This window comes from Neopelma chrysocephalum, unplaced genomic scaffold (genome assembly GCF_003984885.1).
Source record: "Neopelma chrysocephalum unplaced genomic scaffold, ASM398488v2 Primary Assembly neopelma1_85, whole genome shotgun sequence".
In the NCBI taxonomy this organism is placed as follows: Eukaryota; Metazoa; Chordata; class Aves; order Passeriformes; family Pipridae; genus Neopelma; species Neopelma chrysocephalum.
The window spans coordinates 2,987,777-3,012,707 of NW_020897747.1; the positions used below are offsets into that span (position 1 = coordinate 2,987,777).

The 24,931-nt window shown below is 40.0% G+C and overlaps 1 protein-coding gene across 1 annotated transcript in view; it reads right to left on the minus strand.

Moving 5' to 3' along the window:
- The window catches only part of TRUB1 (TruB pseudouridine synthase family member 1), a 28,658-nt gene extending 4,097 nt beyond the window's left edge, over positions 1–24,561 (minus strand). Inside the window, 5 exon segments of the mRNA XM_027692114.1 lie at positions 308–380; positions 5,865–5,946; positions 19,298–19,353; positions 22,603–22,695; positions 24,401–24,561. Of these exon segments, the coding sequence (XP_027547915.1) occupies positions 308–380; positions 5,865–5,946; positions 19,298–19,353; positions 22,603–22,695; positions 24,401–24,545 (449 nt within the window). The 5' untranslated portion in view covers positions 24,546–24,561.
- Between the last annotated feature and the right edge of the window lie 370 nt (positions 24,562–24,931).

The window sequence follows — 24,931 nt, forward strand, 5'->3', positions numbered from 1 at the left end:
TTTAAGGCACTTCCACAGCGATGTCAGTAAGATTGGAAGGCAGGACAGAAGCCACCAAGCCCTGCAAAGCTGTTCAAGACTTTTGCTACTTGACATTCACCCAAAACACCCACAGACTCGAGGTCACCATTTGGGCTCGATCTTCAAATGGGCATGACCTCCACTTGCAAATGTTAAACTCCTGACTGCCTTGCTTCTATCCTCTTGCCAAAACGTGTCTCAATACTTCTGGGAGAACTGACTTCTGTTGGCAAGTCCTGACAGCTGAACACAACTGTCAAGACTGTCTGAATATTGTGGAACTTACAGTGGAGGGACTTGCATGATGTGCCCCGTGAACTTTTGCAGCACATTTTCAAGATCTCCTTTTGTCACCTGGTCTGTAGAAAGAAAACAGTCAGTATGTTAGTACTGATTGTTCACATGGCACTAATGGCATCAATCACGTTCTGCAAACAGATACAAATCAGAGTTCCCTCTCATCTGAATTTAGCTTGGGTGAAAAACACCAAAGAAAAGAGAAAAAATAGAATGTAGGTAGGAGTGTGAATTATCACAAAAAGAGTGGAACAAACTGTCCAAGGTGATTAAGACAGTCTGGACACTTTCAGAAGGGCAGAAATTCTTATATACACAATTTTCTTTTGCAATTTCCCTCCCATGAGGCTGCAAATCTATCTTTCTTGGGAACTAGACCAAAACTACAACATTTGGCGCATTTTAATTTTTGTTAAAGCACTAAAAAGAATAAAATGCTCATCTAACCTTGGGAACTTCTCTTTAAAAGTACCTAACTGCTGGTGAAAACACAACAGATAATTAGAGAACAAAACCACTGGGTTTTGTGGGTTGTGGGTTTTTTTAAGTGAAAGGCAATTTTACTAAAGAAATCCTGTAAAAGAAAGACAGCTGTTTTAGGCAATCTATTTTAAGAGTACACATACACGTCTGTCCCACTTTTATTAAAAGGCTATAACCTAAGTAGCTGATTGCATTGGTCCTTTGAAGCTCTATTCAACAGAGATGATATTCATCCCTAATTTGTTTAGAGAGTGCAAACACAAGACCTGTGATCACAATGCACTTCAGTGCATTTCTACTGTCTAGGGCTTCACTAGTCCTGTTTCTTATAAGTTATATTCAATTAGTGTCACCCTGCTAAGTCAACAGGGTTCTGGAACAGAAACCAAGCAAATTTATTTATTGAGCCTTCATTATATTTTGGAATAGATCTTTAATCGCAAGCCTTACAAAACAGATGTACTTCACACTGGAAGTAAGAAAGATGAGATTTCTTTTCACAGCAGCTTTAGGAGATGGTATTGTGGTACCTCAGTGTTGCAAAGCACACTTTGCAGCCTCAAGAGCAGGTATGTCCCTAGGCCCAAGCAGCTGTCCCAAGAAGTGTTATTAAGAGCAGGGTTGGAAGACCTTGGCACAAGGCACAAAATTCAGTCAGGGACGCTGAGAAAGACCAATTTACATCAGAATACAGACTTGGAACAACAAAATCAATTGTATAGTAAGTCTGAATCTTCTGAAGAGTTTCTTACATTGTTATTTCAATCTTCTGTTTCAATTTAGCAAATTTCTATATCACAGCAAAACTACATGGTGGAAAGTTAGCATGACCCAGTTCTATGACAATGATGCTGTCAGCCTTCTTGTGAACCCCAAGTTGCTTCACGTTAGAATTGAGTATTTAAGACCTAAGCATAAGTGTCCCTGGGGGTTCTCTTTCCAATTTTCATCCCATGAACCGCATTTGTGACAAAGGCATTTAATGAGAGGCCTGAGTTCAGTTCTGGCTCTGATCTCATATTCCCCGATTGAGAGGTTACATGCAGCCTCCGAGGAAGTCACTCGTAACATAGGCAACCTCTGCCTCAGGAGATAAACAAAAAATCCCCACGTGAGCAATGATGCATTAAGTCATTAACAAACAAAAGTTGTGTGGTGTGTAATCAAAGTAAATATTTACAGATGAGTTTGCTAAGATCTAGAATAAATCGTATTTGTCTTCTGCAATACATGGTGGCACAAGCTGGCCAGTATTACATTCTGAAAACCTAAACCCATGTGGTTTGTTGTTTGTGTAAATAGGCAAAACTGCCTTTGTGTTAATGGATTGTACTGGATTCTTGTCCTCTCCTAGAACAACATACAAGCTGGTGCAGCTTTTTCCAGCACTCCAGAATGTTTCGTTTGTCTTCTCCCAAACAGTTTAACTATGTCTAAACTCTGTGTTTGTCCCAAGCACCAGTTTGGACCCGTGGTTCTGCAGGGCTCCCTGAACCATCTTTCAGCTCCCAGTCATTACATCCACAGCACAGGCAGAGGGGAATGTGGTCCTGCTGCCCAGAACTCTTTCCCTTCAGGACCCTGGCCACAGGTCTTCCTCACGCAGCTGTGGGCTTGGGTTTATGTTAACAGCTTGTCTGGTCAGCAAGTTGAGGGCAGCATTTGGACTCAACCCTCCATCAACATGAATATGAACACACCCATAAAGGTGAATTAACATGAAATGTCCCAAAACGTGCTGTTTGACTTTCTTCTCCACTCCCTGAGAGTAAAGGGTTGAGAGACATTTCTGCAGAACACCTCTGTCACTGCCCTTGCTACAGAGAGGAGCCTATTCCTCCCAAAATCCTCCTTCCAAATACCAAATACCCTCAATCTGCTGTATTGCAGACCATGAGTCTTAGCTGGAAGCTGGCCTCAAAACTGCACTTCTGTGTCCTTCCAGGGAGGGGTGTGGAGGCTGCCACCCTGATTCACAATGATTTCAGTAAGGACTTTCAAGGTTTAGCTCATGGGATAATTTCATCCAGTCGCCAGGAATAATGGAAACCTTAACTCAGAGCAAAAAGATTGTACCTGCTCTGAGGACACTACCTGGAATACATTCCATTCGAGACTGTTTTCTAAATTTCCTCCTAAGCCCTTAGACTGGCAGTGTGGTTATGTGATTTCTGCACAGGCTTCGCATCTTCCAGTGGACCATTCCTTACGAATCTACCAGTATCCCAAAGTACCCAGAACTTCTGACCTCCAATGCTTCTAAAAACATTTAATATAAGGCTATTAGCTTCTAACAACAAAAATTCCAAAAAACAGTTGTGTGCTTCTGAACACTGGCGACTGTTGAATTTTTTTTCCTGCTATAAAGGAAGGAAAATAAAGTTATCAAACCATAAGGTGCCAACTGTGCCACAACCTCAAGAAGCCTCCACTGAAGGCTTGTTAACAAACAACACCTAAACAGAACTCAAGAATTATCCATGACAGTCTAACAAAAGTACAGCAGATGATCTCAATTCCACCTGGCCTGGCACAAATTGTTTGAAAACAGACAAGCAGAATGCTGAAATTACTACATTTTCCAAATTATTCAGGTAGCTCTGTTAAACATATATTTCAGCATAATCAGCAGAGACCTGCAGAAAATCCTTATTAATTCTGTTCTCCACGTCTGGATATGGCCTGTAGGCAGCTGGGAGGAAGTGGGTTTCAGAATGCACATCCCTGTGCATAGTTACAAATATTAAAAATGGGCTACAAACATTAATGTGCTCAAAAAGGCATCAGAAGAATTCTAAATGCTACGTGCTTCCAAAGTCAGCATCTGATAGCCTGGCAGCAGTACCTGGCAGCACCTAATTTCAGGTGGAGATGCAAACTCGTCTGATAAGAAACAATCCTAAAAAAACTATGAGAAGTTCAGGAGGAGTTAAAACCAAGGAACTCTTCTTTTCAGTTCATCCTTTCATTGTGACTAACTGTACAGTTTGCTTCCTCAGCTGCTGTCTGGGGACACTTTGAAGACTAAAACATAACACTTTCTTGTAGTTAAGGTAGCTGGCACCTTTCTGCAGGCACTTTCCTCTTGTGGTCCAATGGAGTCATTCAAGAAGAGTTTTATATAACTTGAAACTGTTTTAGTGCCTTTTCTCTGCAATAAGGCCCAATCCTGGATGCTGCTGGCACAGCATGATTATATTCCCTAGCAGATGCTCTGCTTCTCCCAAGATCCTTGCAGGTATCAAAGGAAAACTGCAATTCAGCTCAAATATCTGGTTTTGGAGTACCTGTAAAGGGTTAGAGATTAGGGATGTTGGGTCACCCAGAGTATCCTGCAGAAGACCAAGCTGATTTGGAGAAGACGAGAAATATCTGTCTTATTAGAAGGGGAGGAAGGAAGGAAATACAAAGCATGTAGGTACCATGGAAAACAAAAAAGGAATATTCATGTTCCCTCCTTTTCTTTCCGAAGAAATCAAACCTGACTGATTTACACCAACATGGAAAGCAACTGAGACCAATTTCATGAGCGTTTTCTTTCTGCTCTCACTTTCAGCAGAAGAGAAATACTGCTCTTCATGAGACCACTTGAAGAACTGCAAATGCAACTGATCTCAGTTTAAAATGATTAGCAACTCAAAAAAAGGGGTATTTTTAACCCAAGTAAGTTCTCCAAGCACAGTCTAACAGAAAAGCTAAACCACCATAACAGAGGAGGTGGTGCAGAGGTGGGAACTACTGTAACAGTGAGAGAAATGCACTTGAAAACAACACTCTAAATTCTATCTGCAGTAAACAATACAAAATAAGAAAAGTAAAACCAGAGTCACAAGAAACACTTTTTTTTTTTAATTTAACTATGGGATTTGCATCTACTTAAAATGGTATTTCACAGCTTACATATGAGCAAGTATCTGCAAGGAATACCAATTAGTGCAGCAGAACCACAACATTCCACCTTGAATGAACCAAGAAAGTGTCCTTTCCAACCATCATGAAGCATTGGCAACTCTTAACACCATGTGCATGTTCAGCCCAATTCTTCAGAAGCTCAGAGATTTAAAACTTGATTCTGAAGAAAAAGCAAATGATCCAACATCTATGAATAACGCTACCTAGCAAATAATACTATTTAGAATGATCCATCATGTTAATGTGGACAAGAAACTCATGGTTGCCTGCCTCGTACAAAAATTAAAACTGCAAAAGAAAGGAGACTTGGGGTGAGAAGTGAAATCCAGGCTACCTTTTTCATCAAGCTATTAAAAAAAAAGATAATTTACTTCATGTACCTATTACCAGGTACCACAAACAGTGTAGAGCCTGTAGAGTTGCTAAGCAACCAGTTACCTTTTTTTGTTTTTCTTTTTTACCCCCAGGCTGTGAAAGAACTAATGGCAAATACATTTACTGTGTCACTGGTTAGTTCTACATTGTTTCTAAAATGCCGGGGGTATTGTGGAATGTCCACTTCAGCAAAGCCACAATCAGGATGAGTTCTGAAGCCTTAAACTCTTGCACTGTGCTCTATGGGCCAGAAAAATTCATTTATTAAAGATGTTACAACATAGGCTGCAAGCAAGAGCAAGATTTGGTAGGTGACCATATGAAGAATGTGGTTTATGCCATTCTCATTCTGTGCTGAGCAGTCTGTAGTTAAAGGGAAGATACAGGTACTTTATTCCCCCACTGGCCTTGAAGGGTTTTACTAAAAGAGCACTCATGGGACTATACACGGAGAGAGGAAAATGTTACTGGACACAGCACGTCATTTGTCAGCCTGTCAAAGATTTAAAATGACACAGTCCTGCCCAATTCTATTTTCTCCCTCCTAATCTAATGCCTGGTTTGCTTTTTTTCCAACAGAAATGAACACTTGCGTTGGACATAATTGCATGAAGCTGGTTTGAATTACATGAGCACTTAAGTTGAAGATGAAATAATCTTAGTTTAATTTCACATTTAAACTTAATTCAGAGTCCCAAACATCTCTTCCGCTTTTCTATGACAGAGACCATTTATGCCTTCAAATTACATCAAGTGTATAGATAATTTATGCTTACCATAAGGTTTTTCTTCAGTTACTTTTCCTGTAGCATCTAATGTATCAGTAGCTTTGCCCAGCATTCCAATGGCAGTGTAATTCTGGGAAGGAAGAAAAGAGATGGAGAGATTAGTGAATCAGGTCTTCAAGGTTGTTTCTTCTCTTCTTTTTCCCTTTTTTTTTTTTTTAATATAAAGACTGCAACTACCAATTACTTCAAATAAGAACAAAAAGGATACTACCTGAATAGTCAATCCAGCAACTCTGGGTAAGCAAAAGTCAAGAGGAAAAGACATGGAACTAAACAAAAGTAAATCCTGTGTTACATGCCCCTGTGATTTTGGTTTTAGAAACCCAAGGAAGAAGCAACATGGAATCCAATTTTTACTATAAATACATCAATACCTTGAAGAAAATAATAGGGTGGTAAAATCAAAGTCTCTGTGGGGTGCCATATGGCATTGTTCAAGCAAGGCACATAGAGTACCTTTCACAGACAATATTTCTGTTCCTTTGCACATTAAAAAAAAAAACATACAAAGGCCTTTACTTGTGAAAACAAAACACCCATTTCCAAGGCAAAGCATTGCAACAGTTCTGTTAGGAAATGCAGTGATATGCAGTAGCCTGAAGCTGGAGTTTTGATCATCTGGAATCTGCTAAGGACCTTGTGACCAGCACAAGGAGTGCAAGGCCACTGAGCCCCACCTCCGCTTGTCATGAGTTCTCTGAATATTTCTGTTTCAGGGTTTTTCAGGGTTCTTCTCTAAAAAACTGTTCAGTGTACGTGTCTGTAGTTTGCAAGAAGGAACTGACGTGTTCCCAGGACAGTAGCTCTTGCATTTCACCTGCTGCCCTCCTTTTCCATGTTTCCACCCTAAGAAGTGCCATGCTGCGGGCATAGGGCACAATCTCCTGGAGCTGACAAGGCTCCCCAGGAACCAGTTGCTCCATGTCTTGTCACAAGGCTACCAACACCTGAAGACTCACTCTCTTAACGTGAGTTTAGGTCAAGTTTGCAGATACCATCAGGGATCAAAATCCGTGGTTTGATCCACTGCCTATGCCACTCCATTTCCCTCAGCTTCCTATGTTAAATCCAGAGGCCTTCAAAATAAAGCCTCAGAGAGAAAAATCAAAGTGTTCAACACGCCTACATCCCAGTAAGGTTTCAATTAACTTCACCCCCAGCTGAGTTAATACAAATTTGAACCAAGTCATAAAAGGATGGATCTTTTAGAAACTGGTTGACCAAATTCTACTGGAACACATCCAAATAAGCATAAGCACTAACATTTTACTCTTTGATGCAATGCATCCTTTTTCATGTACTTGCAAAGTACAAACAAGCTCAAGTAATAACAGTGTAGGCATATAAATCACACCCACAACATTGGACTACTAAAACATGCCTTGATTTTGTTCCATGTGACAACCTGCCACTTCTATGTATTTCTTCAAGCAAATGCCACAAAATGGCAGCAGCAGAAACAGTCAGACAAAAGGCAGCAGAATGCAGACTTTAATATAAAAATAACTGTATTCTTTGCTTACTTCATGTGCTGGTTTTGGCTGGGATAGAGAAAATTTTCTTCATAGTATCTAGTATGAGACTATGCTTTGGATTTATGCTGAAAACAGTGTTGATAACACAGAGATGTTTTTGTTACTGCTGAGCAGTGCCTACACAGTCAAGGCCTGTATAAAGCGGGGGGAAGATGAAGGAAGGGGGGATGTTGGGAGTGATTAGTGTTTGTCTGCCCAAGGCACCAATACACTTGACAGAGCCTGGCTTTCCTGGGGATGGCTGAACACCTTCTTGCCCAAGGGAAGTGGGAAATCAATTCCTTGGTTTGCTTTGCTTGTGTGCATGGCTTTGCATTCTTACTGAACTGCCTTTAACTCAACCCACCAGTTTTATCTTTTTTCTGATCGTCTCCCCCATCCCACTCAGAGGGGAGTGAGCAAACAGCTGTATGGTGTTTAGCTGCCTGCCAGGTTAAACCACATTAAACACTACATCAGGGCTACTTTTTCCCTAAATACTGCAGATGTCTGAATCCCCTGATACCTCTGCAAAGGCAGGTATTTTAAAATAAAATTCTTGAAGTTTACACACTTTTGGAATGCATGAAAAAGAAACCAAAGGAAGAATGGATGAAGGCTGCTCCACAAATATTTAAATTAACTTGCAAGCATATTATGTGCTTTCAGGACCATAAAATTGACTGCTTTCCAAGACATTTAATGATCTGGTTCTGAACATTTAATAGCATAGCTAGAAAGAGACACTATTCAGCAATTATTCTAGAGGTTAATAAAAACATGTGAGCAGATCATCATTATAACAGCATGATGAATGATCTTAGCACTTCAGTAAAACTTTAAATCTGAAAAATTGAAACCTCATACTCCATCTTCAGATGTTTCCAAATCAAAATACTCATACTACTTCAGTTCAAATTACTTTCTTCCTCTTAATTCTGGTCTTGGCTATCTTGCTTCAGGCTGTCTGTTACAATAACATGTTATAGTTGACCTACCAGCAATAAAGAGGTAATAACTGTATGAACAGTACAATCCAAATCTTATCACTTAATCTCTGCAACAAAGGCAAAAAGGTATGCAATTTATAAAAAGAACATCCTTAAAAGTTCCCACTCCTTAGAGAAGCCTTTATAGAGTCACAAAATACTCAAGACAGCAACGCAATAATCCACAAAAAAGGCTATAACAGGTCAGGAAATTAAGAATTACAGTTGTTTTATGATCAGTCTCTGGAGTACCCTTGGGTATCTACAATTATATATCATAATTCTTACTAGCCTTAATAAAGTTTACTTTCCCTTTGCTAGGGTGCAGGACCTGGAGCTTGTAGAAGATAATATGAGAGTTCAGACTTAATCTATTGTTCCTCTTACTTTGTGCCAAAATTCAGCATTGACTCTCTCTAGACTCTCACTCACACTGTCCTCAGAAGCACCCAATGGATTCTGAGTCACTTAAGTCTTCGGTGACCTTTTCTCACCTCTGTTGGCAATCATTTATTTCTTCCAGTTTTCTAAAACATATCTAGGAGCATTCTTCCTGTACTCTCAAATTACAAATCACTGCAGGAACACAGACAGCAACTGCTCACAACCACGCTGCCTTCAACCCCCTCAATCTGAAACAAAAAAAGAAGGTAGTAGGTGTTGCAGGAGTGGAAAAGCCTGGCAAGTGCAGAAAATGTCCCTACATTGGTAGCTCCTCACAGAACATCCTGCCAATCAACAGCCCCTACATCCTTGCCCTCTACTCATCTCAAGAGACCAGGACCCAAATAATTTAAAGATTAAAAGCAGCACCTCAGCTTCCCTATGGGATTCCACAAGGGTAGCACATTAAAAGCCAAGATCAAGCATTCCCAGTCACAACTTCCAAGTGCTGCAGCATTGTGCATTAATTCCAGCTTATAGTGGTGGTCTGCATGGTCCCACAGCAGAGCCTCACAATTGTACAACAGCACCCTGAGCATGTACAGACCTTCCCAAAACTTTCCTGCATCAGAGAATGGCTGTGTCTCTCAGCTCTTCAGAAAAACATTTTCTTGATATTATGGCAACCAAAACAAAGGGCAGCAAAGTGATCAGAAGCCCTTGAGTATAAGCAGCTCCTCTACTCGCACTAGGGAGGAGATAGCCTTAAGAAGATACTTTACAGTGCCAAACCACTGCACTCTGTCAATGATAATGCACAAACTCTGTCACACAGACTGGGGGATGTGCTGGATAAAACCTCAGCAAGACCAGACAGACAGCAAAATGCTTGGGCTGTGTGCATTTGCTATCATACCCATGACCAGGAAGAAACATGCCATAAAAAAACAGCACTGGAGAAAAACCAGGATTGCAGGAACTCATAAGAAACAAATTACAAAAACTCTAATAAATCTCACAGATCTTGGGAAGAGGAATTCTGTTTTAGAGTCACAACCACAGGGCACAGTCAACATTTTCATAAATAATAAACCATATGTTTACAATAATTTTTTTAGTAAGAGAATAGCTATAATTTGGCTTTTTTATTTCATATCCAGAAAAATCCTTAGACTAACACAGAAAGGGAAAGAATAGCCATAAAAAGAGAGAGGAGAAAGGCAAGACTTTATCAGTATACATACTTAACAGTGAAAGGAGGAAGAGGAGGAGAAGGAAGAAGAATCCCCTCCCGTTCCAGGGCTGTACAGCCAGCAGAGCTTTCAGCTGCACAGCCCACCCGGGGGGGGCTCCGGGAGGCTGAAGCCCCTGGGCTGACTGCCAGGCATGTCTGCCCCACTTATCAGTGCAAATGCCAGACAGACCATGGAACAGAGCTTCTCAGTTTTAACTGTTAATATATCAAGGTTTTATTTGGAAAGAAGCCAGAGTCAAAATCTTAAATTATAACATGTTTTAAAAGCTTTTTCAAACATAGAGAAGCAACACTTTAGAAGAGCTAGACAGAAACACAAGTAATTATGAAACAAGGTCACTAGTAGCTGTCAGGAAGATTTTAAGATGGCTCCCACTATAAGAATTTCCCAGGCAAGCAAGCTCTCTGGAAGAGGCAGTTCATAAGAGTTCATCCAAGGATGACCCATTTTCTAGTCACAGCAGCAACTGAACACAGAAGTGTAAAAGAAAATAAATAAAAAAAAAGGCTACAGTCCCCTGTGCAAGAGACTCAAAGCTGGGAATGAAAAGCCATATTGGATAGAAAAAGAAAGTCAATTTATGTAAACTGATGTCTGCATGTGGCTAACAAGTTTGAGGGAACATAAAACAAACAAACAAAAAACAAGTGCTCTAGAGAACTTGACAGAAATCAGAGTGAGCACACAGCAGGCAAGCACTGATCAGAATTGGTGCTCCTCTGCCAAATCCATTCCATCTACACTTACAGCTTTGTAGACTTAGGCCACTGAGATAATGAAGGGGCCTTAAACTCTCAGTTTTACAGTGACATTCAGTTTGTGTTTAATGATTTCTAAAGCACAAATAACATGTTCTGGATTTAATATTTACATAACTTATTTTGCTGTTTGTATAACATAAGCAGCTACCAGTGGTTTCCAGTGTGCTAATCATCCACCAAAACCGAGAAGTACATGAGGTAGACAAATAAGCTGGGAAAAAACCCAAGGGTTGCCATAGTTTCAATTATTTTCCAAAACAAAGCACTCTCACTAAGCAGATTCCAATATATTAAAAGCACAGAGCCCTAATCTCTTAAAAGCAGGTTGCACAGAGGGCAAAATACAGACTGCAGGGTGAGGGAGGAGTCGCATGTTTCACGATAGAGCAAATCCAAAATTATCAGACACCAAACATGTCCTCTTGATATACATAAACATTTCAATTTCTCTACCATTAATTTTTTTCTTCTAAAAGAAAAAGCTGACTTTGTGCTAAGCCTGCACTACATTTTATTTACTGCTAGATGCTGTAATTGTACTATCATTGCTGAAGAACTATCTGATCTTTACTTGTGGACTAAACAGGATTTTCTGACCTCTTATGTCAGCTTACTTACAAAGTTCTGCACAATGTTCAAACATGTGACCAGATTTTTCATCTGAAGGACTAGAACCAGCTGTAATAGGGGAACCCACAGAAGATACTTTACTTGTAGATCAAAGAAATTTTAAGGTGTCAGCTAAAAACTGCAGCAAGTTTGAATTTTGGTGTCAGAGAGAGTACAGGAAGGGGGGCAGGTGGGAGAACAATCCCAACAGTAACAGGAACGTTAAATCACCTGAGGTAGCACCAGGCCACATGTCATTCATAAACAAAATGTAGGCTCACAACATCCAAGAGGGGATGCGGATTAATGTGCAAAAGTGGCTGCAAACCTTTCTGGCACTTGCTCTCTGTGGAAACCTCTCTCACTCACCAAAATGTCTCAGGTTGGCTCTAATATTTCATCCTCAGCTTAAGTACCTGTTTCCTTATTCTGTCCTCTAGCACCCACATCACAGATAAAACCAAATAAACAAAGACAACCTCCAAATTCTATCTGGGAAACAGAGTTTTAAGGAAATACATAATTCTCTGCCCAGAAATATAAGTCCTTCCAGAGGGGTTACACTTGATAGCTACATAGAGATCAAACTGAATGTATGAAAGCCTGAATTCAAAGGCATTGCTAAAGCCAAGATGCAGCAAATTCTAAAAGGCACCTTTTAGAGCACCTCCAAATTACTACAAATGAACACTAGGGAAAACAATGGAGAATGGCCAGTTTAAAATCAGCTACCATCCTTTTTATTTTCTGTTATTTTTATTAAGAATGAGAAAAAAGCCTTGCCAAGTTGTAGCCTTAATTTTTTAATGAATCCAAGCAAGAACTGTGCACGTAGCACAGCCATATGCACAATTATAGAAAGGTCAAGAGGGAAGAAAGTGCCACTGACCTCCTGAATGGAATAGCAGAAAAATCACACTAGAGTATGCTCGTAAAATATTTGGCATTTTTGAGGAAAGAGCAGCACAATAGGTGCAGTCTCTTCAAGATTTTCAACAGTTTAAAAAAGAGTGTGAATATTAATAGAGCATGAAGCTGAGCTATTAATAGTTTAGGCCTCTGGGGTGAGCGTAAAAGAGACTTGAGCAATACACAGCATGTTAAGCCAGCTTACTAACAGTAACACTGCAGTACAGTACATATCTATACTACTGAACAACTGCTTCTTCTTCTACAACCTTGTTTTCGGGATCTCAGGCAAGGCAGAAAAGACTACGTATTCAAATAAGCCTCTTCTCTTCTTACGATTTGTTACCAAAAAAAAGGCAGGTTAAAAAAATGTATCTTATGTTCTGCAGTAGCAGGTAATTAGTTGACAGTGTGTAAGGCCATTTCATCCAGTTAACATTTCAGTCCTTCCCCATTCCCAAATCCTCCACTGTGAGAGTTTAACATCCCCTCGGTGCATCTTGCTTTGTACAAACAGCACTTCAAGTTTTGATAACACCTTCTACACATTCTCAAAACACATCAAAAACAACCTCATTCATGCATTTTCCCAACTTTCCTTTCATGTAGGCATTTTCCTTGTGACAAAATAAGGAGGACAACCACGCTTCCATAAACTGACGCTGATCTCTAGTTAATACATTGAGGCATTCAGGGAACATGAAATTCATTGTAAAGTAACACACAGAAGATAGACACTAGTGCTAACTTTGCATACACAACAATGGGTCTCTGAACCAATCTCCCCTCCTCTAGAAAGAGGTCATGGAATTCCAATATAAAGTTCTGGTTCTGCAAAAACTTTCTCAGGTACCAGTAGTGGTTAAAAAACCCCCACCAAACTGTAATAGCAGTACCTGGATGTAGCTGTTACAGGCTACAGACATTAAATAGGACAAGTTTTATTAATAGACAAGACATCTTTGCACTGTATTATGCAAACATACGAAGAAGTATTCCTTGAATGTTTGCACAATAACGTAGTAAATACCATGTAACAGAAATGTCAAGACTTCTGAGTCCTATACCTATATTTAAGGAACATAATATACTTCATGCCCAAAATGGTAACTAACTGCGTGAAATTAAGCAACCAGTACACGTCAGGAAGAATTCACCCAGCCAGTCTACAAGGGCTAAAACACATCCATCCGCCCGTGGGTTAACATCTCCCATAAAACAATCACTCCACCTCCAATCTGCCAGTTCTGTTCCTCAAGGGAAACCTACAAAACATCTTTCAAAATAAGCCTGGGAACTAAAATTCATAACTCCACTGGGTTCTGAAAAAACCATGGGCTCAACAGAGATATTGGATTCCTGGCACGCTATAATGTTACCTCACACTAACCCCTTCACATGCCACAACATATAATCTACCAGGCTCTCTCTTTCCCCTAGGAGATAACCTTATCATCTCCTCCTTTCCCTTCTACCTCCCTTGTAAGGAAACAATATTTTCTTTGGGCTTGAACACAGGCAAAGTAATGACATTTTGTGTAGCTACAACACCTTTTGTTTAAATGGGCAGGTCACATACTGCACTCTTTTTTTTTCTCACCTCTCCCATCTCAGTACAAAAAAAAATTCATTCTGACCCTTGGTTATGCTGGATGGGATACCATAAACAAAGAGATGTGAGAATGTAAGAGGGCATAAACCACAGAGTGAAAAATGAGAAGGTGCTGCAGATGAAAAATTTCTGAAGGAAAAGGCTAAAGAGCAAACAAACCACTTTTACTTGATTTCTCCAAGACAAGTTGGATATGATAATACTGCAATTTGGAAGGAAAAGCCCAGCTAAAACCACAGATGAACACAAGCAAGATGGGATCTGCAGAATCATCAAACGAGCAATAACAGTCCCCCTCACCTTGTGCCTGGGAGCTTGGCTGATCCCTCGTGCACAAATCCTTGCTACCCCATTCAGGAGATAAACTGCTTTCTGAACCTATTTTATTGAAGCAGGTAATAAAAAGTAGCCTATCTTTGTGGAACAGTCTTAGGGTATTACCTACACAACTGCTTGCCCTCACAGCATTGTTCATATACCACACTCACAAGCATTACCAATACTTTTTTTTAGAAATGGTCTAAAAGATACCTACTTCACTAAACTCTAAACAAACCTAAAATCTAGTTGTAAAGTCCATGGCTTCTATTTTAGATCTGAAAGAGGGCTTGCATATCCAAACACCTAGTTTTCCATATTACACCAATCAGTCTAATAAAATTATTACAACTGCCCATAAATCTTGCCCTTTCAAGACAATGCTAAAAATACCAGAATCTGAAAAAGAAAACAGAATACATCCCTGTGCACTGTATAAATAATTGCTTTTGTTTTACCAACTCCAAAAGAAAGCACTATGAAGCTCGGCCCTAGAGAAATTTTTAAGATTAAAAGTAAGAGCACACACCATCAAGAGGATTGTTCAAAAGGAAAGTCAACTCAATTTTCTTGCACTCATAACTCAAATATATGAACTGGAGCACAAACTGCTTTTAAAACACACCGAGAAAAAAAAAAAAAACAACACGGTGAGGCTCTTTAAAAAAAATTAGGATTTCTAAAGAAATAGCACTTACACCATCATGGTGTGCATGTCAATGTGCAAACACACAAACGCTGGCAGAAGAATAGAGGTCTCGGAGATGCTGAGTTCTTACAAGCCTCCTGAAAACAGACAGATAGAGGAAATAAATCTATTGCAGCTCCCCCTAAGAAGGGTCCAGAGGGAGCCTCACTGAACTACTGGATACCAGAAAGTCCACATGGGGCTTTGGTGCCTAACGAGCTGTAAACAAACACAGTCACAAGTAAAGGCTTCATTAGTTTTGCTCCTTATAGAACCACTAGATGTGCTTTTTAATGCGTTATTAATTCACTGAACTCATTGCCAAAAGATGGAAGCTAAGGACTTAATTAAAAAAAATTAATTCATGGAGAAAGCTTGCAAGCTTTATGTTTGAGAAGTTAAGGGATACAAATTAAAGCCTAATTTTTAGGATGGTAAGGTAATCATGGGAGTTTAAGAAACAACATTCTTTATGGACACTTTGTTGGCATCTGATGCCATCCCTCTAGAAAAACAATTTTGCAATAGACAAACTCTAATCTCGGAATCCCACTGCAAAAAGTAACTCACATGTCTCAGAAATTCTGCTGAGTTGAACCAATTGCTGCTCAGAGAAGTCCCTTCTCATACAATACAAGTGGGACTGGCAAGATTTGAGACCTAATCACTGCACTGGCACTCATTTTCTATCCAGGATTCATAAGAACTCAAATTTTAACAATTATGATAAACAAAAGTTGTCACATATCAGGTCACTGATGCATCTTCATTCTGCCTATAATCTCTTCTTCTAGGCTTTATGAACACTTGGAATTCGAGATTTACTCTATCCAGTGATTTGGGGTTTTTTGGATAGTTCCATTCTGAAAAAGCCACAAAATTTGTGATTGAATTTTCTATTTTAATTAGTCATTGCCCAAGCTTGTGCAACCAGTCCAAAGTACTCGGGCAATTTCCCTCACATCACTTGAGCACTTGGGCATTCAGATTGTATGTGGACCATAACTAGAAGTTGCATGTTCAGATAAAACCAATAAAACCATGTTTTCTGCTCATTGAGAGGCAGTGATTTCAAGAACAGTTTGATGGATGGCCAAGTTCTGGCTTTGTTCATACTAGTATGACTAAAATTCTCTTAGGGTGAACCCAGGTCTTATCTAACCGAAAAAAAAATGCAAATTAAGCACAGAACTTGAGTCTGAAAGTTCCAATTCTCCTGTTTTATCTCATCTAAAAATAAAGGCTGTACATTTTGGGAGACATCTCCTCCCTATGGAAAGTACTAGAATAATGCAGAATTTCATTGCTTATTGCTCTTCCTTTTTTTTCTTCTCTGATGAGTACCTGATCATTTCTCTCATTATTTCTATGTAGCAGCACATTCTGGAAGATGAGAGGTTTTAAAACAGGACTACCGCTTTGGAAACTGCACCGAAGGTACCATTTTTGAATCCATTCTCCCCCCCAAAAAACACACTTCTACATTGTGTTTGAGACAGACTAGTCATCCATAAGACTGAGTTGTTCAGAAACATTTTATTATAGCAAAAATTGGTCCATTCCCATTGTACTTATTTTACTGCTGAAGCAGGAAATGTTTTCTCACTCTACTGTCTTTATTTTGCCAACATGATAAAAAAAAATTCTCTCAAAATATTGCGGTGCAAAAAAGTCCAAGCAAGACCAAGTCCAAGTCTCAGCAAACCAGAAGAAAAAGTGATTCTCCTACAGAACATGTATTAAATGTTCAATATTTAAATTCAAGACCAAAGAGCATTCAGCTTCTCCCTCTCACTTGGAACATTTGAAACAAATTAAAGCAAACAAACAAACAAAGCCAGATTGTACATATATTTATTTCTGGATAAACATTAAGAATTCAATGAGAAATCTGGAACACTAAGCAGGTATTGGCCTTGGCTGCACATTTCTATTTGGTTTGAGTTAATGCATAAGGAGGTCAAACCAATGAAGAACTCGGCTTACACTGAAAAAGTAACACTCCTTGTAGAATGTGTATGAGTTGCACATCAAGTGATGATGCTCAGAGCTGCCACACAGAGTCAGGAAAGTTTCACACAACGTTTGGGAAAAAAACAGAAATAGTCCAATCTCTGGCAGAGTCACCATATGGAGTTTACTGCAGTAACATACGTTTTGGCCACTCAGCATAACTCTGCTGCCAACAATGATAGACTGAATCGTTTCTTTACAAGATACATTCCTACAAGCAAACAGTAAATCCTGTCCAGAGAGGGTCAGACAGTTCATCAGAACTTTATAGTAGTAAAAGGAACAAAAGAAAAACATCACATTTGAACAAACACTTTAGCACGCAAAATGGCAAAAAAAAAAAAGAGAAATAAAATTAAACTCAAAGCACATGGCACAGGATGCAAAAAGATACTCAAACCTATTTAGACAGTCATGGATTTATCTCTTGATACATTATGAGATGTTGTTGTCAGTGTGGTCAAAAAACCAAATAGGCAGACATCCGTAGGAGATCCTTCAACTTCCTTAAGCCTCCCCATTTATTGCAGTCTAATTTATTGAAGCATAAATAGAAAATAGGAAGGCAGAGACAGGAAAAGCTTCAAATAAATGCTTGTCACTCTGTGCCACCTGGCACGGATGTGAGCTACCCCACAGTCTGTGCCACATCAGAACACACCAACAACTGCAGTGAAGGAGCTGCTGATCTCTGTAAGGATGTACCTTTGCCTCACTGAATCAAGTGCCCACAGCCCACACCAACCTAAGGCCAGGTGAGGGCTGATGGATCTGGCTGGTGTAGCTCACTGGATTGACTCACCTGCCCATTTTCCCTTTCCTTGCCCCTCAGCAGCAGCTCTAAACCACTTTCAGCAATCTGGGGACAAGGTTTGGCTGGCTAACATTGCTACTTGCTACAGGACTTTATAGTGAAGTCATCAAGGAACACTGTGCATAATTCTGCCATCACAGCTGCTTCCACTGTGAACATCAGCTTAAGAGATACTTCAATTGCTTTATGTGTTTTTGAGTCATCATTTTTCACACAATTAGCTATGATGACTTAATTTAGCAGAAGTAACTCTATGACTTCTTTTACTTTAAAGTTCTTTGAAAGGAACTGTCAGGTGGTAACTGCTTACGTTTCCACTGTAAATCCAGCTGCTTCCTGCATGTTTCAAAACACAGATGCCTCTGAAAACTGGTCACATAAACAAAATCCAAAACCATTAGAGTCAGTGCAGAGACTGATACTGATGACAGCGAGTTTGGGATCAGACTCTACAGCTATGTCCTTTTATCCTGTTGTATTCTCTTCTGTCAAATTCTTTGCCTTTGAGTTGAACTGAAGATTGTCAATAAAATTCTACCTTTAAGCTATCAGTTCAGCAGCTGTAAAGAGCCTAAGTGTTCAGACCAGAAGAGAATGGGAAAAATGGCAGAATAAAATGTATTATAAAGGCTGTCAATTTACACAGCCCACTATTGACTTGCCCTGAGAATAGGACGAAATTTGGAAGGCTTAATTGATTTCTGTGCCTGTCATTCTTACCTAAACTTGTCATGTAAAAACAATGGCTAAAACCATAGAATTTGACTTGTGAATAAGGAATCAACACTGGTAGATTACTCTTGGGAGTACCTCCACTTTTTTGTGTATGTAATACATACATATCTGGAGTGCACTCACCAAAGACACAGTACAACTAATCAAAACCAGCATTGAACAAGATTTCTATCTGTCAAGGCTCTGGTCTGGATTATCTCATGCAGACACAGGGTTTTGCTGCCTTTGTCTTCTCACATGTGCCTATTGATGTGTTTGTGGACCACCCATCTGCAGCAGCTGCAATGTGCAACGATAGCTACTATCACAAATGCAAAGCACTCTTAATTCCAAAAGGTGCCTCTTAAGGCCTCATGGTATTTAAGGAGAGAAAAGAAACAAAGACCATCTGTCACTGCCAGCTAAATAACAACTAAGTTATCTACACACAAGGAAAATTACCAAAAATTGAACTGTCATATACAACTACATCCCAAAAACATAATTTTCAGTGCCTTCTTCATTACAGTTTTTCTCTCTTTTTTCTTTTTTTTAAAAATACACTAAATAGTATAGAAATTTTCCTCCAAAATAGGAATTTGGTATTTACTAACAGCTTGTAGAAAACCAAGACGAGCAAAGTTTTTTAAATAACCAATCTGGACAAAGAAGTCTTGGTATCAAATTTCTGACAATGCAAAAAGGAACTGAAGTACACATTTAAACTAAGTATGCAGGACGGCTGACATATTTGTATGTTGATTCAGCTCTTCACTGGAATTAAAAAAAAAACTGACAAAGAAAAATCCCCACTAATACAAGTCATTTAGCATTCCTTACCTTGGAACCTGCCAGCATAGTTCTAAGCATTTTTGTTCCTTTTCCAATACCGACCACTGCAAAGACAGAAGAAGAAATGCTACTTGAAAACCAGCCCTGCAGTTCCCTTACTCAACACCATTCACTACTAAATATTATGCTGGCCAGAAACATGTTCTCTTAGCATATGAAGATAGTCAACACTTTTGACAACATGAGAACAGTGAAAGAAAAAAATTCTAAAGCAGGAGATAAATAACCTTCATCTATTGTTAAAATACTTTAATTCAATCTCTAGATTTATTTATCTTCTAATCACCAAAGAAATGAATAGTGCAATTAACACTCTGGTTTGATGAAGGCTATGGCTCACTAATAATGAATGTAGCCTTTGCTGTTAGCAAATAGCCCTTTTAAAGGTTGATAGTGACCAAGAGTAATACAGCCAAGACAGCATAATGAAATTGTTTATCAGGCTTACAGCAAGAAAATAATCAAAAGGTCCAACTGCCTCCGTCAAAAAATCTTTTATAATCAAACCTTCCTATTACTGTGCATGTACAGACTACTGCCATTTCAATCTTACACCACTATTCTAAAAAACAGCAGTCAGCTTTTCATAAATGGAAGGGACAAAAAAAGTGCACTAGTTTATATTTTACTTTAAAGTTTTTTACAAGGTGCTTTTGTTTAAAATGCTTTCCTATTGATTTTTTCCACATACAGCAATTCAAAGAAAATTTTAGAAGGAAATTAATTTTGTGTACAACTCTTGGAATAGGTATCAGCTTTTGTACTTGATTTTAATAAAACTACAGGAGTTAAGGGAGCTTTCTGGAAATTAGCTTTGTGTTAGCCAGGGGCCAGGACCAAAAACATCAAACTGAAAATTAACTTTTTTTTTTTTTTTAAAGCCCAAATATTTTACTTGTGCTCTAATGCTTCTCCATCTTTACACTCTGAAACTCATTAGATTCTTTCTATTCTCAATTATTTCTCCTCTTATTCCTGAGGGGTTTTAGTCACACATGTCCTTGTGCTTGTGCTTCTGTGTACCTTCAGTTCAGCCCATTCCTGTCATTTGCCAGATAGGAAAGAGCTACAAGAAGGCTGAGAAAAGGAGATAAGCACACAGATAAAACTTTATAACCAAGCACTTCTCTTGCAACACAATGACATCACTGACACTTCAACAGCTGAGCTGAAGTTCGCTGAAGAGTGTCAAGACATTCAACAGAATAATTTTAAAGACACACATTGAATGCTTTTGTGAACAAGATACACTTTTTCTCATTAATCACCAGCAGCACATGTATTATTAAACAGTGACATAAACTAAACTTGCCAGACTACATTGAACGTAACAAGGTTTAATTGAATTTTTATTTTTATTTTTTATACTTTTTCATTTTTTCTTCTACTGTGGAAGCTTAAGTCATTACTGCCACATAAAAACAAGTCAAATGCAGTTCCCACTGTGCAACAGCAAACACCAAACTGGAACCACAGCCCTAGAATGAGATATTCACTAAGACTTGACCTTGCCTTTCTCTCACGTCATAGATCACTGACCTCTATCTCCAAGGTCCTTCCTCATCTACATTTGCTGTCAGTAAGAAAAGAAATATAAAAGTATATTTTTGATGAAAAGCACTGCTCAGTTATTGGAGTACACTTGGCACACTAAGCAAGTATCAACTAATTCCCATGAACACAGTTATAAACATGCAGTACATAAAATGTGGGAAACAGCAGTACAGATTAAGAAAGGTTTCAGAAAATAAATACTTCTATTATGCTACCATCCATCAGGAAAGCAAGCTTTCTGCTCCACCAGCCCATCCTGAAAAGCAGCACACATATTCTCAATAACTTGTTTCCGATGTGTCCTTCCCTCTCTCCTCATTACCTTACCACAAGAAATCTGGGCACATTCCCTTCCCCACTCCTCTCCAGTTTTGTCCTTTCCAATCTAGCTACCATTGATTTTTCCCTGTATGTTTTGTATGGCAGTGGAATGAAAGATTCTATGTCTTTTTTCAATCGATCCGTAGCATATTAAGGTGATGCCTTCTCTTGTCTTTACCAAGCACATCAAGCCCAAGCCCTTTTTGTCATGCCACAGAAGCAGGCTTTGGAGACTACTGGGTATCAGAGAACAGTAGGAGAAGCAATTAAGAAGCACAAGTGATTTTTCTTTTCCTATGGATCAATGCTGTTGACTTTGCACAATAAGAAGTAGTATGTTCAAAGGGAACATTTGTGTAAAAGGAAAATGTCTGCTTCAGCAGTACACATAGAATTCTCCTGTGAGTGGCCACACAGTATAGGAAATTGGAACAAACAAGCTAGTGCTGATTTCTAGCCCAACAAGGTTAGATTTTGCAGTATTCACAACTGACAGAGACAATTACCAGCCTACAGGCCTCTACCAGCAACAATCACAGCAAACCAACCTCTCCTTGAAGCTGAATTGTTTTGGGGAGAAATCATACATCACAACTCAGTGCATTTATTTTCAATGTATGCTCAGAGCTGTACCTGTTGATTTTCAATAGCAAAAACATATTGCTGTTATTTCTTCAAGCCAAGCAGAGCCAAAAGGCTATGATTTAAGCAAGCTGTAGTTTGCATATTACTTATCAATAAAACCATTGGTGACAAAGGATGATGTGGGAATAGTCACACCCACAGCTGAGTTTTTAAACACCAGCAACTGACACATCCTGTTCTTTAATAAAACAAAGGAAAGCAATAAAGGGATTGCTATCAAAATTAAAAGACAAAATATCTTTGGTGACTCTTCTTTATGAAGCAAGACAGGACAGGAAGCAAAAACTGTTTCTGTACTAAGCCTCAAGGAAAGCAGCAGCTGAATTGCTCTTATGCATCTTTCATTTGGCAAGTCTTACAGCCCTAAAGGCTCCCTCAAAATCCCAGGAAAGCATTACTTTGAGACAAAATACTTCAACAAATTATGTTGACTATAAATCCCCAGCTTAAGTTTAAAAAGCCATCAATTTCTGAGGTAATTTACAATTCATTACACGAGAGCCTATATTTTCTTGTAATAACCCACAAGTTATTTCAGGATTTGGGAGGGGGAGGCAGGAAGGGAGAATATAGCCTTCTGTTAAGAACCATGTTACATGCATGTAAAAGTATATACAGAGGAAATTTAACCCAGACCACTCTTCCACAGTAATTTGCCCTTTCCCCAAAACCTGCCACATGTATCCCAAAATGTTCCTCCACCTCTGATTTTAAAAGGCATGAAAATGTTTCCTGAAATCATCTTTTGATGACTGTAATTATGTTTTTATTACCCAGAACTCCTGCTGCTGCACTGTCCAAAGTTCCTCCATGTCCAATTTTCAAAACCTGATTTCTTTTGTTCTCATTTGTTTGCACACCGGCTTCTGCAAATAGAAATTGAAAGGAACCATTATAGGATAACCTCAGAACACAGAAAAAATAGCACATATTTCCAGACTGCTAAAGGAAATAAAAATCAAATATTTAAACTATTAATTAGTAGCGCAGAAATTACTGTACTGTAGAAGACCAGTGATTCATTTATATCTACTCCAAATCTCAAACAACTTGCAAGTTATTTCCATTTAGGTTCTAATGAAGTCTCACATACTCGTACAAACAGATGTTCGGAAAATACTGGTAGCAAACCGGTGAAGTTTCATTACAAAGAGTGCAAGAACCAGCAGCTGAGTTCTCAAATCATCTATTATATACAATTTTTACGCTACGTAATCTGAGCAATTTTTTATGTATTTACTGCCTTGTACTGGGACATGTTTATTTGCATGCTTGCAGCCCTATGGAAGCTCTGCAGTGAACTGAACTTGCTCACTGCTGTTTTCAAGCTGTCAGTGTCTCAACCCACCAAACTTCCTATGCAGCTGATGACTCCAGGAATTCTGAAGACTCCAATGTTCCTTTTTTACTAGTATTAAATATGACAAAATGGCCTAAGCTCCCTTATTTATATCTATTATCTCTCCATTATGTCTTTCATTTCAGGGAATCAGATTTTTCCATACAAAACTGAATTGAAGTCTGTGCCTACACTATAGTTCACTACAGAGTAAATCACTAAGCACTCACTGGTCTGAAAGTATGGTCTCACTTCATCAGTAAGTGCCCAAAAGCCCAGATTAGATGATCAAGTCCCCATAATAAATTAAGTCCCCTTATCATATAAAAGATCTAGGCCATAGTCTCTCACACCTTTGCAATGTTATTCCCTAATATCTGACATCCAGGCTTCCCTGTACTCTGAAAAAGTAGTTTCTGCAGACTGCGTCCAGGACTTTTAAACTCCTTGAACAATATGGTTTTTACACATTTGGTGATATTTTTTTAGAGGCAATAGGCAGTGGGACTGCAGCAGAACACTCTGCCAGCACTGCGCTGCAGAGATGCTGCTGACACCCATTCTGGCACAGGTACACGCTGTGCCTGGGACAGGACAGCTCTCCAAGCAAGCTGGGATATCCCCTGCACTGTGCAGGACTGCAGCTTTTTGATGGGGCAGATCTCATCCCCATCCAAAATGACGGTTCACATCCTGCTGTACCTGAGCCGACAGCAGGTGCCTGCCCCCAGGACAGAGCGGTGAATGTGGTATCGGCTCCCCGTGCCGTGGGACCAACACACGGAGTCTCGCTGGGACAGCCTTTCCTAAAGCACCTCCAGGGACGGCGACTCCACCACCTCCCTAGGCAGCCGATTCCAATGCCTAATCATCCTTTCTGTGACGAAATCCCTCCCTAATGTCCAACCTGAACCTCCTCTGGTGCAGCGAGCCAGGACGTATCCAGGAATGGATGCATTCCCCAGAGTGGGCCATGCCATGGCTGTGAACTACCACTAAACAAAGAAAAAAAAGCCCCCAAGAAAACAACAACAGCACCAAAAATCCAAACCAAACCCCAGTTCTCCTTCAGTTTGCAGACTGCAGAGAAAGAGGGTGCGGCGGCTTGTCAGGGGTTGCGATTCCGGCATGCCCAAGGACCGCACGCACATGGCACCATCCCGCAGCCACGCCGGGCTGGGCATCCCTGCGCCTGTGCCGCTGCCGGCCCGGCCGCCTCTCCTCACCCTCACCTGCCAGCAGCCTCTCCTTGAGCAGGTTGAGCACGCCGGCCGAGGTGGGTCCCTTGGGCTTGTAGACGGCGAAGAGCCCGCTGAGCGAGAAGAGCCTCTCGGCCGCCGTGCCCAGCACCGCGCCGCCCGCCTCCCTGGCGGCCATGCTGCCCTCGGCCCGCCCCGCTCCCGGCAGCGCGCCCGGAGCGCCCGCTGGGACTTGGAGTCCGGGCGGCGAGAACCAGGGGTTTTAAGGTCGCTTTAAAGAATCACCGGCGAAGGTCTCGGCAAAAGCGAAAGCACGAAGCAGCTCGTGGGCAAGGTTCGCGCTGCTGCTTACTAGGGGGTTAATGCACGCAGAGAACAAGCAAACTGAAATCTATGAAGTCAATCAATCTGAAACTGAAATCAACTCCAAAAAATATCTATGTGGAGGCTGGAGGGGTGGGGGGGAAAGGGTAAGGATAAGAAAGGGTAAGGATTAAGAGGAATAAGGGAGACCCTCCCGTTGATGACAAGGTTCAGAGTGGACCCCCTTGACAAACTGAAACC